Raw genomic sequence first — 16,104 nt, 5'->3', positions numbered from 1 at the left:
TGTAAATCCATCAAGGCCACACGTGTTTCAAACTTTTATTTTGCTCAGAATGAATGAAATGGACCGTATCTGTGCAAGCTAACGTTTGATTTTCACATAATCACGATTTAAAATTGCACAAACTGAGCAATCAGTAATGGAGCAGTCAGTAATTACTTCCACACTCAGATAATGATCCCTTAAAAATACAAGTCAAAACAATTTCCTTTACCAACAGCTGATCTAAAAAGAGAGAAAAAAAAAAAAATCAACTGACAGTATATCATTTGCAAAAAGAAACAAGGCAATGACAAAATATCAGATCCCAAACGTGCAGATTTAAGGAGCAGGAAGCAGCAAAACAGTCATCTCCAATCCAGGGTGGGGACGACAGCACAGAGCAGAGGACAGGTCAATGTTGTGTTCAAGAGAAGACGCTATGAAACAACAATGACTGATAATGCTCCATGCTGGTGTGGGTGACGTGGGGCACTCAATCAAATTGGACATTGGACAATTTGACATGGCCACATCTTCCCCCGATCTTCAGAAAGTCACAGTTTAAGGCATGCCGAGATGGTGAAGGTAACATGGTCTCGCAATACACCGCCATCCTACTTAGTAGGTGTTGTGGGAGGTGAGGCGCTTCCCGATGTATATCCTAAAAGGAGCGACAAACACAAAAATGGTACTGGTAGCAAGATAAACAAAAAAAAATCTGTAAATTTGAAAATTATCCAATTACAAAAATTAAATGTGAACTGGGCTCTTACATGTTGGAGCACCTTGGAGTGCTCTAGAGACAAATTATTACTGGTACCAAACATAGTTGTGAGTCAGCCAGTCATGATTACATGATTTGGCCACCACTTGCCAGAGCTCTTGGTTTGGCTACAAATTAGTTGGGACAAACCAGACCCATCTGAGCAACCTGTATACTATTACAAATCCCTGAGCATACTAATAGTTAACTTTTATATGTTCCTTCTGGCTTCCTATCCAATCCTTCATCCAGTCAATCCATTCAGAAATCAGCATTTTTGTGGTTTGTTTAGTTTTTTATGAACTTCATGAACTATTCTTCTTGATAAATGTACCATCAAGGATTACTAATGGCACAATACATGATCTTAATAAAAATGAAAATTTCATCCCACTACCACAAACCCAACCGGAATTTGCATCGCTCTCAAATTGATTGACAGGTCTTTTAATACGGGGACTAACACTAGACTACCACTAAATTATTCATGTTGTGTTGGTGCAATTAAAGGTCTGTTTACATCAGTGATGTGTCTAAACAAGTCTATATTTTCAAGCATGATTTTTTGAGAAGTAAAAAAATACTTGTATTTGTAAGTCAGATTACTATGATTATGAATGTGAATATACATACATTTATATATATGTACATAGGGTTTCTGCAGCTGCCTCAAGAGGTTCCTGTAAGTGTTTTTGATATATTGTAGTACTGCCAAAGTTAGAGATTAAATCATGTTGCTTACCCAAGGCCAACAGCAAGTATGTGAGAAATGATTAATGAGGGAAGGAAAAGCTTTAGAAAGTCAGCAGAGAGAACTCCTCCTTTCTTCATGACGCTGGTGTTCCTGATGCTGAGGGAGGTCGAGCGCTTAGGGTACTTCAGCAGGAACTCCCTACAGAGGAACACATTCATTTTTCATTGTTCTGAATACATTAAAATCAATGAGTGCCTGTTTTAATGTCATGCTGACACCTCTGCTCACACATACTCCCTACACAGACTTCATACTCTCATTTCTATGAATTATATCTTTAATTATGATCAGAGCATAAAATAAATATATTAAGGCTAATATGTGAAAGAGATTTGCACAACAGGATTAAGATTTACAACACAATTTTGTCTTAGATATTACACCACTGATGTTGATTATGATAATTCCACTGAAATTACAAAAACAAATACTGCCAAATACTAAGAATTACCAAATTATTGGTTGCTACATACTTTGGTGGATTGTTCTCAGGTCGGCTAGACCAGTCCCAGATCCAGTCAGCATTTTTCTTCATCAGCATCTCCACTTCCCGTCTTCTTTCTTGGAAGTCTTCATCTGACTAAAAAACACCAATTGTAGATAATCAGTTGCTGTCAGAACACATCCAGTGTCACTAAGAAAAAAACAACAACCTTAAACTATACAACAGTTACACTTTTAATTAATAAGGCTTAGGTAAATAGAGTTTGATAAAAGTTTGTGGCACCAGAAAATGTACCTGTGAGCTGTTTCCCTCTGAGCCTCTCCACAGAAGAAGAGGGGTCTGTGCTCTGAGTGGGCTGTTGTGAAGAACAAGGCAACACAACATGAGGTAAACATTGACCACTTAAGACATATCTGAATTATGTGAGAAGACAACTTCTTGACAGCTTCTATTACACAACACTTAAGAAAAACACAATCTGTGCTTCCTTCCTCCCCTTTTTTTCTCCCCACAAACCTGTTGCACTGAGAGCTTCCTCTGGAGCTGGATCTGCCTGACTCGTGCTGTGCATCCAGTAGCATTTTCTCCAGGTCTCCCTCCTGGATGGATGTGGGGATTTGCTCCTGGCTTCCGTGATGACTAGTGTTTTGCGAGCCAGTGTTACTGAAGTGCAGCTCAACCCAGGAGCCTAAAACCAAATACACAGTCTTTACACAGGAAACTTGACGGACATGCATTACGACATCACTGGCCTAAATAGGCCAAACAGATACAGGCTGACCTGAAGGCATTTTGATTTTGTAACGTTGCTTCAGCTTCGTTAACTAACTAGGACAATGGGCTGTCCTCTTGTTCTCTACACGTCTCATAGATCGATAAACTAATGTAGTAGCGTTAAGCTTTAATGTAGCTAGTCATATAAATACCTCGACTCACAAGCTCAAGATTCCTACAGGGTTAGCTTAGGTGATTTACCGCTAGTCATTGTACAACGTGTTCCAATTGACCATCGACTAGTTCCTAGCATCAACAATGGTGAGCTGCTACAAGCTCTTGTGTCGTTTATACTTTACCTTGCAAACTCTCGTCAGATGAAAAGTCCTTTTGATGCGACATCTCGCCGGTATAATGTTGCTGGTCCACTCGTTTGTGTCGTTTTGGAGGCCTTAAATGTGAACGAAATGGTGTCGAAATCTGTGTAAGCAGCTGGCGCTCCAAATACCACAATAACAATGACGCAACATTCTGTTTATCTCGAAGGTGATTGGCTCTGAGGGGACGCGCATCACGCCTCTTGAGCAATATCAATAAAGGTGATTGCCAAGTCTAGCTTTGTTAAAACATTCTAATTATCAACCGAGAGACACCTTTAGAGTATGTCATGTCATTTCATTTGTTGGTCTAACTCATGGATAAGTTAAGAGAAACGGTTACGTTAAGACAACAGTTTATTGTTCAGCAGTTTTATACACCTGTCTGCAGATGGCAGTCATAGCACATAACTCCCTCCTCTCTCAGTTGCTACTGATCAGAGCACATATAAATATACAGTATATACATACAATATGATATGTCATAAAGGCCACTCATCTCAGCCATTAAGCACATTAATGAATTATTTTTGCCTTAAAATTAAATAAATATAATGAATTATTAAATGTGTTGTGGTTAAATATGGTATATATCCTATAGTGTACTTTCTCAGTGCACTTTCTCGCAATTTCTTTATTGTCCTATATTGATCAGTGTCTAACAGTCTCATGCTATCTACAAATAAATTAATGCTTAATTTATTTACTTATTTTAGAGTTTGTTTGCATTCTGACCCGAGGAGCATAGTCAGATATTAACCAAGCAAAACCTTGTTTCTACTGACTTCTTTTAATGTGGTACACCTATTACACAAATGACCAACAATGTCCCCTCTTCTGACAAGGTAAAACATGTATTTATGGTTCATGCTTTCTTGAAGAGGTGACTCCAAATTTGAGGCTGATAAATGTAATTATGTTTACAACCATGGTGATTAGTATGACTGATTATTCTTGTAAAATTAAATTATTTCGACAATTGAGGGGGCTTATTATTCTGGGATGTGCTCTCCTTCCTGGCAGACCATGGTTTACATGGAGCTTACAAGATTATTTCAAAAGCTGAAATAAATGACTTGGGTAAACAATGAAAAAGAAAGACATAAAAAGTTCTTATTGCAGTTATCCTGCAATTTCATATTCCTATTGCTGGTACAAACAAGCAATACAAACAAAATTCCCATCAGTGCTGCAGCAGGGTCTTGTTTTGCAGTTAATCTTTTTTCTCTCTCTCTGTCTCTGTTTTCAATGGTTGGTGATTGTTCACAGTGTATGAACTGTAAACAGTGAGTACAATGTCTCTATTTGGTCTCAAAGTTGATTGAGAGAACAGTCAAATTAAGAATCGCACATAGTCTGAAGGAGATATAATTAATTTGAAAAGAAAAGGAGTTCATTCTAGCAATGGAAAAAATATATCATCTGCTACACCTGGGATCACACTAGTTAGCCAGACAGATAGATCATTCAGAGTAGACATATTACCAGATAATGACATTGCGAGGGCAAATTTCCTAATATTTGAATCAATGTCATACCATTGTGAATGGAAGTGGAACTATTAAACATAAAAAACATGAATGTGTTATGCTAGAAATCAAGTGTTTTATGTATTCTACAAGCAAAGCCTAAATATGCTAATCATCGAGCCTCTTGGGGGTATTATGTTAAGCACTGTTCGATACAGTACAACATACAGTATGATAAAATATGATGTTGATTAAATCAACAATGCATACATCTATGTTGCACAATAATAGCTAAAAGTACATTTATGAAACCACAATTGATAAATAATTTATCACAGATAATATCTCAAATAATAACATATTCTGTTGATGTTGCCTAGGTTGTTTAGATTTCCACATCGTGCTGTCAGAATTTATGATGGAGGCAATACTGCCAGTAATTTTGTTAAGTGTTATGAATGTTTTGCTCTGTTCCGCATCCCAGCTCTCATTACAAATGCTCTTACCAGATGGCAAATGTGCCACAATGAATGCATTGTACAGTGTTATAATACCCCTCCATTGCTGCATTGAACTATTTGCCATTTCATGTGTGCCACCTAGCTTTAACCAAAAGCTTTATTTAGAGCTTAATACAGAATCTGTTATCAAATAAGAGACCAGAACGGGAAAGAAATTTGCTCCATGTATGATATGTACCTCACAAGTAAAATGAGCAACAGGGTTAGTGAATACCACAGAATGCAAGTTTGTATCCATGATGCAGAAACTGTATGCCCCATAAACTAGAAACAAAGGACTGGCATAGCTTGTGATTTTATAAAGATGTAAAATCAGGAGGAGCAGTAGCTTGACAAGAAAAACTCAGAGCAGCTCAAACATAAAGGGAAACTGTATCTGTCAAAATCAAAAAGACAGTCAGCTTTCTCTGTGAAAGCTACAACTCAGTGCAACGTCCTACCTGATGATATGAAGAGCTGCAGTTCAATCAGTGCATTCAGAGCCGGCTGAGGAATCTTCTGAAGGCTGCTCAGCTCTGTGGTCACTGAGTCTGGATTTGATCTGATGGTCTTCTCAAATAATCTTGCTTTTGGTTTGGCATGTTTGCATTGTTGATTTCTGGTTGACATTGTGGGTGTATGTGATGTGCTGTTGTGTGTAGCTTTGTATTTTGTATAATGTGTCCTGTGTGTTTTTTTGCTTTGTACTGTTTGTTATTGTGCTGTTATATGTTTTAATTGTAAGGGACTACAAGTGAAAATTAACTTGAAGCTATATCTGGTGCAGTGCATCATTTATGTTAAAAACTGCACACTGTCCCAATAAATAAATACAATACAATACAATACCAGTAGTTATATTAGTTAACGTTAAATGGGATTTCGAGGAACTAGTAGGATGGTGACAGATAACATTTACATTTTTAAAATATATAATGGACCAAAGCCCAACGGAAGGAAGTCACTCCCATTAAATTAAACTAGTAATTAACATCTGGAAGTCTATCTCTGATTATCACATTTAATCTACCATCATCAGAAGTATCATCTTCCAGGCAAAAAAAAAGCCATATCCTGTTTTGCATTAACAAGAGAAATAATTAATAAAGTAAAAAGTAAAATGGTATCAGAAAACCTACTATTAAGCAATGTTGGCACAAAAACAAGTAACTCTGACTTCCACTCAGGATTCAAGCTGTAAACTCATCTCTACACAGCTGTAATCAGCCACATGATGGAACAACCAGTGGATGAAAGGATGCCCTCACCAGGAGATGCTTCACAAGAGTAAAGTAAAACACTCCAACGCTGTTTACCTGGTGCCTGATCTATGCCTTCCCAAAATGTCACTCAACTCTGTCATGACTCCACCTTCACCTGGTAAAATATATCAGGTATAATTGACATGGGACACACAATAAAGACGCTTTTTCACCCATTTTCTTAGATGTGACTCAATCAAATGGATCACGCAAAAGATGGTAACTTGTTTGCCAGAAGTATATCTCCTTGTTTGCTCTTGTACAACACACCATCAAAGCTGAACATTTTATAATTATGTTAATTTAGCCACATTGATATTGTAATTTAAAATAAATTTAAAAATGTAAATTTTCAAACCCTAAAAGCCACTTCACCATTTCACTTGCGTCGTGCCACAGTCATTCAAATCATGTAGGAAGAAGTGTCACTTCTGGCTACCGTTGTATGGCAACATGGGAAACAAGATAACGGTTACCTAGCTAACCTAAATAACTTCATGGCTCGCTGCATACACCAAATTTATTTTTGTTCCAATTGAATGAACGTCTTTTCTTAATGTGTTGAAAACACCAGTGAGTGTTGTCAAGCCATCAACTTGCTTAAACATTTGCTTAAACATTTGCTAGCACTTTACAAGTCTCAAGTGTAGGTTAAACATGATAAGTTAGCAGTTACATGAGAGGCACATAGCAGCTAGTTACAGGGAGGAACATTAATATTGTCATTCACATTACAGTAATGTTATATATTGTGTTATATATTTTTGCTGAACAATAATATTGTCATCAGCAAAACAGTTTTTCCATATTTAAAATGAGGTTATCAACAAACCAATACTCTGCTAATTATTTAGCTAGAGTATTAAGGGTAATTGTTGCTAGCAACACCCATAACAAAGACTACTTAAAATATCAAGAACAAAATGCAGGACATATGTTCATAAATTTATGATTTACCTTCTCAGGAGTCGAAGTGCTGAGAAAATCTTCAGTCTACCTTCTATATTTCTAATGCTTGAAAAAAAGGCCATCTGTCACAATAAATCACCTGGAAAAAACATTTAGCGCAATCACCACACCATTTTATTCTGAGCAGCACAACACTTCATTTGTCCTGCAAAGGGGCAGCCACTTACTCAAAACATTGAAGTCCTTTGTCAAAAGTAAATAATTTCATCAAGTTCATCATTGCCACTAAAATAACATGTTCTGTTATGATTGTTTAAGTCAAAACAGACAAATGTCAAAGGAAAATGTTTCTCTATGTAATTTCTCATTACACACAGTAATCCAATTATGCAGGACAATTATCCTTTAAGGCAAACTGAATAAACTCACTCATACAAACACCAGTTACAGTCTGTTCATATGTTGTTCACATCTCTGGAAGAAATGTTAAACAGAAAATACAAACATAAAAGTACATTAGAAATAACATTCTCTTTACAACAAATACATGCAAATTAGGAACTATTTAGAAATGAAGAAAAACATGCTGATTGGCCTAAACTATGGTGCCTGTCTGGTCTATGTCCAGTAACTGTGCAGAAAAAGGTCCTGTTTTCACTTCAAATAATCAGATATTGTTTCTGATTAGAGTAGTCGGAACATTTCCCTTGTTGCCTGAGACCCTGTCAAAATGAGGTAAAAGAGACAATGTTGACACTCTAAAGTAGATATCAATGACGAAAAGGAGAAGTGGAGAGCCAATAGAGATATTGTCTCACAGCTTTCTCTGTGTGTGTTAACTGACAGCATATTGAGGGATGAACTGTTGTCCACAACAGCTGGCTGGTGAGGAAAGATAAACTACAATGATGGTTAGCTTGATCGAGAGTTGTGTTTACTTTGTATGGGTATATGTTTGTAGCTGATGACATCTAGGAGCTTGTGGGTGTGGGGTGTGATGGGGGGGCTGTGGAGGAGCTTGAGATTGAGGAGGAGAAAAGGCCAGACAGCAGTTGTAAACGGTCGATAGCACAGACAGGACAAGATGGTTAAGAAAGAATTATGCTGTCCGGAGCAGGAGATTTACCAGAGCTTAATTTGGTATCAATGAGGATTCGCTGCAGAGCATAGAAAGCATTGCTACAGATGGTGCATGGAGTGGGCAGACCATCTGTACTTTTGATAAGGAGAATCAGTGTCTTTAAACTCATTAGCGCTATTGTGTACACTAGCACCCTTTTTTTTAATTAAATGTTAACTTATTGTGACTGATTTCTAAAAAGAAATGATTAAGACCCATATTTTGAGACTATTTATAACGGTTCAGCCTCTATTCTTTTCAACCCATTACCATCTCTCTTTTCATTTGTCTCCCTCACACACTCTCCCACAAGGCAGTCCTGTTGCTACAAGAAGGTTAGAGGACTTCTGAATACCTCATAAAGCAGATTTTGTTATTTAGAAAATATGTTGTCACAGATTCATTTAACCTGTTAAGTGACACTGTCTCACCCGTGGGACACTTTGGTGGCATTATTTTCAAGATCACTTAGTCAAACTCATTCTGACTTTTGGGTTGTAGAATTTAAAGACCTACCTTTTAACTGAGACCAGGGTTATGACTTTATTACATTGTATTTTGGGTACATTATTTTTGGGTTTGTGTGCAAAAACTGGGTGCCTGGTAAGAGGTTAACATGCCCAAAATGACTCGACAAAAATAGACACAGGGAGTCCAGGCAAAAAAAGCCTTTACAACTTATTTGTTGTGGAATAACTTCATTACACCCACTGACTAAAAATACCACAGAACATAAGTTTAAATATGGACTATTTTAAACCTTAAATCTCATTCTTTTAAGCCAATAAATTACCCATGCATATACTGTATTTTTTGGCATTTATTTATGGATGCAGGAATCACTTCATACAGGGAGAGGGACCAGGTTTATATTTTGCAATCTGCAATAAAACAGCAGGGCCTGAGCTAAATTCGTAATAAATTAGGTAAATTCAGCAGCCATAGCGAAATACACTCATGTTAGCTTAATCTGATGATTGTTTTTTTTAATAAGCTTTCTCTTAACACAATTAATTAGCTTGAGGAAAAGGAATCTGTCATGAATAATTTAACAATCTTTTTCTGTGGTGTATAGAAACAGAGTGAAATTATAAACAAAAGCATAAATGAGTGGAGACTGTACTTACTGTCCCCAGAGAACGAAATTCCATTTGTTGATACATTTGTTGTCTTTGGTAATTTCCACATCATCCATGTGCTCTGGCTTTCTTAACTCCCAGTGGGGTCCTCGTTCCCCTGGGTTCTTCAGCCCTTTTCAGAAGAGCATGTTCTGTTTTTGTGATGAGCTAAAACAGTGAACATACTAACAAAAGCGCAAATCACAACAATCCCTCTCTCAAGGAATGGAAATCAAAATATCTTCTAATAAATCAGTAATAATAAGTCTGACATGGCCTTGTTTCCAGGAGGAGGATGATGACGGTACAAACTGGCAGATCAATTGTTTAATTAATTAATTTTTTATGTGTGTTGGTTTAGTTTTACTTCCTAATTTAAATATCAACATTGTTCATTTTACATCAAACGTCACTTAACAAAGAACATCAGTCTTCATGAAAAAACTATTGACTTAAAAATATACAAAAACAGTGAAAACTTAAATTAAACATGTAGTTTTTTGGTTCCTCGTGCTAGTTGCGGAGCTACTTAAGATGCTATTAGCCTCCTATGAGCATGAGGAAGTCAGTCATTTCTTTTGGGAAAGAAGGTGCATAAAATGTTTTTTTTTACAATTATCTTAGTCTTAAGATGCTTTTGGGAAACGAGGCCCTGATTGGTCATTTCAAGATTCTCACGTCTTGCAATAATGCAGACACCCTCCGCATACTTAGACAGCTAGAAATATGGCAGTTCAATAAGTAACAGTTTCAAAAACTAGAGATTCAAATAGGATTTTTCATTGAGTAACATTTCCATTTCTGATGCAACAGCAAGCAGAAGGAGTAGAGAGAGTAACAGAGTGAGATTGCACGAAGCAAATGAAACGGGATCTTCCTGCTGCTTACATCCTTCAAAATATAATTTGATTATCTTGCATCCTTATCAATTCAAGAGAGAGGAAGTATAATATACCCCACTGTTAATGATGCATTGTATTCAATCCATAATAAATGACCCAACATTCAATTAAAATCACTCTGTTCATCACCAGCTAATAGTTAAGTTATTTAGTTAACTTACTTAGTATGGTCTACATGCCTCTGTCTGACTCTGTGCAATCCTGCCTTGACAAACTCAGTATGTCTGGGATGCAGTCTGCTCTCTTTGGTCTTTAATTGCCTTTGGTTCACCAGCCTTTTTGAGATACATGACCAGCAGCTTTAAAAAGCACTTATTGAGTTGTAGGCGGGAGAATTAGAAGGAAATGAAGACTGACTGGGGAGCTGTGTGAAAGTTGTGGGAACTCCTGCCAGGAGCAGCTTATAAAGCTATAGTTTTATAAGATGTGGTGTCACAGGTATAAATTGTGTTGCTCTAAAATGGACTTTAGAGAGGGAAATAAATCATTGTCTGAGCAGACAGCGAAAGTGGGCGTGTGTGTGTGTGTGTGTGTGTGTGTGTGTGTGTGTGTGTGTGTGTGCGTACACACTGAGGATAGCAATAGTAACCAACTGTTAACATTTTGCAACCAACCATAATTTACAACCACGTGGAGTGAGGCACTGAAGATTGAAGACTAAATTCACTGAAACATTACACATTTAAAAACATTCAGTAAGACGTGATTAATTCTATATGTCGCCAGTGTTTCTGTGGTTTCCATTTAACAAACTAATTATGAGATACTGCCAGTCAACACCGCTGATCTTTACTGTTTCATTATTCTCTTTGGGCAAGTAATGTAATAGGCACTCTGACATTTAATCTTTCTATCGCTCGGTGTGCATGTGCTTTAAAATTGTAATGTATGCGTCTTGCCGCTCAAGCATAGCTACAGACTCCATTAAAGTTGTCGTTTTAATTAAAGAATGCATTCAGATTGCAATCGATGAACTTTAATCTTTCACGACACATTGATGTGCCGTGGATCGAGGCCAAGTCGAAATATTTTAAGCATTGTCTTGCAAATATCTTATGTATTAAATGTTACATAGTGTTTATTGCTTAGTATTAATACAAACAGCTACTGTACTTCTGTTAAAATGTCCCAACAACTGCAATAATCTGCTTGAGTGTGTGTTTTTTTTTTTAATTACAGCAATCATTCCTTACAAGTGCTGTTATACCAGATTTTTCCTGTACAGTTATTGACACCATATGTCAGTATCAGTGTTCAAACAAAGCCCTGCAAAGATTAAACAGCCTCACGGAAAGAGATTTATCTTGCGTAAATTCTCAGCGCCACAAAACCTCAAATACCAATGTTTTCTAATATTTCTCGTGTCAGATTGTTCGTGGGAACTCTATCATCAAGATACTATGTCTATGATTTACCATCTGTGGTAAGTAATAGATGTATTTTAAGACTCACAGAGACGGTTGAACCCAAACATGTGTACCACAGGAATCTCAAAACACCAGAGTCCCAGAGAGCAAGTCATGGGAATCACCCAGTAATTTACTGTATGTATGAGCAGTGGTTGGTGGAAATGTTTTCTAGGTTAAAGCAATTATTTATGGTGCTTTTACTGTATTTCAGGGTCACAGACTCATATCTATATAGGTCTAAAACTCTATTTGTTGAAGAGAAGCATATATAACAAGAGTTTACAGTGCTGTGAAAACCATGCCAAAAAGGAGAAGAGACAAGGAACAGTGATAACAGATCCAGGAACACAACACATTGATAAGCTTGTGTGGATATTAAACTCACTGTGTAATTTGCGGCAGCCACTCATATTTCTATTGCTGCATGATTTCTATTTGACTCCAGGGGAAGATTTAATGATATCCTGATATGAAGGGCTATAACTCATGATAAACTGCATTCAATATTGTTCTGCCACCCGTTCCTCCTAGGCATAATTTTCTTTTCATAAAATTGTCTTGTTCTTGTGCTTGTTAGGAGAGAAGGGGATAGTGGGTGGTATGGGGATAACAGATTTTTGGATGCAGTTTGTTTTCATATGCTCTTGCTTTTGTTTATACTGTTGTACAAAGATAAATATCTATTTAAATCTATGATACAGTAGCAATTACAATTCGCTGCTTGTCTAAATCTGTATTTTCTTTCATTCTGAGGGCAATTACAGACAGCACATCAAGTAGTTTTTAGTCAAAATGAAATTTTTAGCCATGTTTGCTTGCAAACTATTGACATTTCAGTGGATTTACAGTATTTGTAACATATGGACTGTCAATTTGAAAAGCTGATAAATACTGTGATGTGAGCCTTAGAAGTCTGCCTTTACATTACCAACATTATTATTTCCACTGTCACAGTTTCTATTAAAAGTAATGTGTGACAATTATCTTTCTCTTTTCTGGGTTTAAATCATAGCATCTGTCATGCTTTACACTTAATATCAGTGTGAAAAAGACTTGAGTATCGAAACCATGACAGATAATACCCGGCAGTACCGAACAAGTACATGTAAACACGTGTTGAAAATGTGTCATCCATGTTGTTACAATTGTACAGTGTCAAAGTCTAAACTCCTAGGTTGTTATAGTTTAATACTAGCTATAAAACAAATTGCACATTAGATCCGTCTGCATAATTTAATATTTCAAAACAACCATTTACTGACATGGAAGTACAAAAAACACAAATATTCAGTAAATATCTTCTAATAAATGTAATTTATTAATTACACAGGTATGAGGCTTAATGTAGATGACCAAAATTGCAGCTTTTTCAAATGTGCACATACAAATCTTATTTATAAACCTCTTCTGTCCCTTTTACAGAGAATCTTTTTAAAAGACCTCCTGAAATCATTATTGAATATAGTGTATATAACAGGATTTAGTGAACTATTGCAGTAACCAAACCAGAAAAACATTTTGAACAATGTCTCTGGGACACAGCAGGCGTCACACACAGCAGTGAGCGTGTATGTGAAGAAAAAGGGGAACCAGCAGAGAACAAACACTCCCATGACCACAGCCAGAACAAATGTGAAGCGTCTTTCTCTGTACTGCCTTCCTTTCCACCTGCTCCCTCTCACACAAGGCTGCGCCTCTGGCTTTGGAGAGGTTTCTCCAGGCTTCACCTGAGTCACTTTGACCGGCTGCATACCCTTCTTCTTCTTCAGGGAACACAGGGTGATTTCATTCCCATCAGACGAGGAGGGCTCTTCATCCACATCTATCACGTTGACCTCTCTACTCTCCCCCGCTTCCACCCTCCTCCCTTCTCCATCTTTTCTCTCCAGGGGGTCCAAACCACACTTTGTGTTTTCTGTGTTCCTGCTTTCTCTTTGCCTTTCGCCTAGCGGGGTTCTTGTCCTCTTCTTGGCAACCTGGTAGATTCTAACATACACCATAATCATGATGACACAAGGTGCAAAGAAGGAGGCAGTGCTGGAGAATATGATGTACCATTTCTCCTCATTGATTTTACATTCAGGGCTGTCTTCTTTACCCTCATCCTTTTTCATCGTGATAAGAGGAGGGAATGAAATAATGGCTGCGAGAACCCATACTATGAAGATTGTGCATTTAATCCTGCGCGGTGTCCTTCTCATGTTGTACTCAATCGCTTGAGTGACAGACCAATATCTGTCCAGGCTTATAGCACACAGGTGAACGATGGATGAGGTGCAGAAGAGCACATCCAAAGCCAAGTGGATTTCACACCACACTTTACCAAAGTACCAGTGACCCATCAGTTCATTAGCCAAAGAGAATGGCATCACTGAAGTGGCAACCAGGATATCTGCACATGCCAGAGAGACTAAAAACAAGTTCTGAGGTGCTCTCAGGGCTCGGCTTGTGATCACAGCAATTACTACCATCACATTGCCAAACACAGTTAGCAGAATGAGGATACCCACCAGGATTGTTAGAGGCACAGAGGTCTGTACAGTGTAAGGGTGCCTGCCAGGCAAAGTCTCATTTCCGCTAGTGGAGTTAAAACAACCCATCAGGATTAGCTGTTGTGTCGAAGATATTGTCTGAACAGTGCTCTGTTAGTTGGTCTGGACGCTGTGCTTGCCAGCAGTCTATTAATTGCATCCATTCAAGAACAAAGCATCAGAGAATGAGTCTTTTCATTTTGTTCCCTGTAAAATATTGTTGGAAGAATTCTGTGCTTCCTTCCTCTTTGTCAGTGAGAAAAATAGACACCAGCTGGAAAAAATTACAAGAAATGTTTCTGTACATTAAAAAGGCAAAAAAAAAAAATAATGAAAGGAATCAAGGGAAATATATTCCCAGCTTCCCACATCAAATCATTTAAAAAATTGATATATTCTTTAAAAATAATTCTTCATCCACCAACCTTTTAGAATAAAACTTGCAGTTAATCCCCTTGGTAGACATTTCACAAAACAGACTGAAATTACAAACAGTGCTGGCTCAGGCAGATCTTTTCATCTGTTGTGGCTGTGAAGTGGAGAGTACGTCTTTTATATGGGCTTGATGTGACGCTAAAGATCTGTGATGCTGGCTCCACTTCAGTGAGAATGGGAGTGGGCGGGGTTCATCTGCTGCCGGAGATTTAAAAGCAATTTGGTGTTGCTCACAGACCCTGAAACCACTGGCTGATTATAACATTGACAATATTTTTGATTTATAGAAGTAATATGTGTAGTCTATTAGATTACAATGGATTAAGAGAACACTCTACTGTATATTGTTTTGTAGTTTTATTTCAAAGACAAAATGATGAGATCTATCCTAAAAGAGAAATAGCTTGAAATAATATCTGAATCTACAGGGAAGAACAGGACCAATAAAGATCAATCAATAGGAGTACTAAGGAATAGAAAGAGCAGTGTTAAAGAACAAAAAAATCACAAGTTTGTCTGAAGTATAATGATTCACTGAGACCTTTTGTGTTTTTTTTCCCCTGGAACACTTCAGGTAGCGTTTTTCATTGCATTTGTTATTGTTTTACCACCTAACAGTGTGTTTATATAAAGTAGTTACAAGCATGCCGAGCAGCATTCATCACTTGTTATGTCATATTGTTTAGCACTCAGAACACATATTATAATGACTTCATGACACTTATTCATCACACTATTAAAAGGGTTTGTGAAAAGGGTACTAGTCTACTACTAAAAACTATATTGTATTATTTCACAAGAAGGAAAAAAAATAGAAAAAAGTCTAAAAAAGACACAATTTTAAGCGGCAACATTTTTGTTTGATTGTTTTATACTCCAGTAATCATGTCACAACCCTTTAGATTCATCTTGAGCCCTGATGTTGGGAAACACTGATCTAGGTCAAGATAAAGGCTGGCTGGTAATAATTTTAATATTGTGAAATCATTAATGAAGTTAATAAGTAACCTCTCCCTCAATATAAAAGAGCATCACTAAACTGATCTGACAGAGAGCTTACCTTATAATGAATTGATATATTATTTTTCTTGTTGTGTCCTTTAGCAGTGTGTACAAGAGGCCGGCATGTTTTATAACTTCTGTCTTTCATTCTTTCTTTGTGTGGTCACATTAGTTATGTAAGAGTTATGACATCAGTGAGAGGCTACCGGCTGGCAGTCTGTGGGACAAACACATTGAGGTATGTATTTATAAGAGAGAACTTAATGTGCTAGACAGTTGACAACAGAAGGTTGCCTATCGGGATTTGTTTAGTGAGTGCATGACAACAATCAATAATTCATAACTTTATTTTGGTCTGACAAACAGACACAATACAGCTGAACAAACTGATCAGGAAGTCTGGCTCTGTGCTTGG

At 37.2% G+C, this 16,104-nt stretch overlaps 2 protein-coding genes across 2 annotated transcripts; both read right to left on the bottom strand.

Annotated features, from left to right (window-relative positions):
- Positions 1 to 21: 21 nt before the first annotated feature.
- Positions 22 to 3,183, bottom strand: bnip4 (BCL2 interacting protein 4). The gene is made up of 6 exons (XM_067610327.1): positions 3,015 to 3,183; positions 2,458 to 2,629; positions 2,236 to 2,296; positions 1,970 to 2,076; positions 1,485 to 1,634; positions 22 to 640 (listed from the first exon to the last, which is right to left on the bottom strand). Exons 1-6 carry the CDS (start codon positions 3,055 to 3,057, stop codon positions 598 to 600), a joined length of 576 nt encoding a protein of 191 aa, XP_067466428.1. The 5' UTR covers positions 3,058 to 3,183; the 3' UTR covers positions 22 to 597.
- Positions 3,184 to 13,054: 9,871 nt separating this feature from the next.
- On the bottom strand, positions 13,055 to 14,801 carry LOC137197145 (alpha-2A adrenergic receptor-like). Its single transcript, XM_067610323.1, has 2 exons — positions 14,678 to 14,801; positions 13,055 to 14,526 (listed from the first exon to the last, which is right to left on the bottom strand). Exon 2 carries the CDS (start codon positions 14,319 to 14,321, stop codon positions 13,116 to 13,118), a length of 1,206 nt encoding a protein of 401 aa, XP_067466424.1. The 5' UTR covers positions 14,322 to 14,526; positions 14,678 to 14,801; the 3' UTR covers positions 13,055 to 13,115.
- Between the last annotated feature and the right edge of the window lie 1,303 nt (positions 14,802 to 16,104).

The sequence above is a fragment of the Thunnus thynnus genome, chromosome 14, assembly GCF_963924715.1.
Source record: "Thunnus thynnus chromosome 14, fThuThy2.1, whole genome shotgun sequence".
In the NCBI taxonomy this organism is placed as follows: Eukaryota; Metazoa; Chordata; class Actinopteri; order Scombriformes; family Scombridae; genus Thunnus; species Thunnus thynnus.
This window is presented reverse-complemented; position numbering and strand designations above follow the sequence as displayed.

Bases quoted from the DNA above. Each gene is read 5' to 3' on its own strand.
- LOC137197145 (XM_067610323.1), bottom strand. From the start codon at position 14,321: ATGGGTTGTTTTAACTCCACTAGCGGAAATGAGACTTTGCCTGGCAGG.
- bnip4 (XM_067610327.1), bottom strand. From the start codon at position 3,057: ATGTCGCATCAAAAGGACTTTTCATCTGACGAGAGTTTGCAAG. The intron at 2,630-3,014 runs GTAAAGTATAAA...ATTTGGTTTTAG, and splicing joins ATCTGACGAGAGTTTGCAAG to GCTCCTGGGTTGAGCTGCAC. The intron at 2,297-2,457 runs GTTTGTGGGGAG...TCTTCACAACAG, and splicing joins GGAAGCTCTCAGTGCAACAG to CCCACTCAGAGCACAGACCC.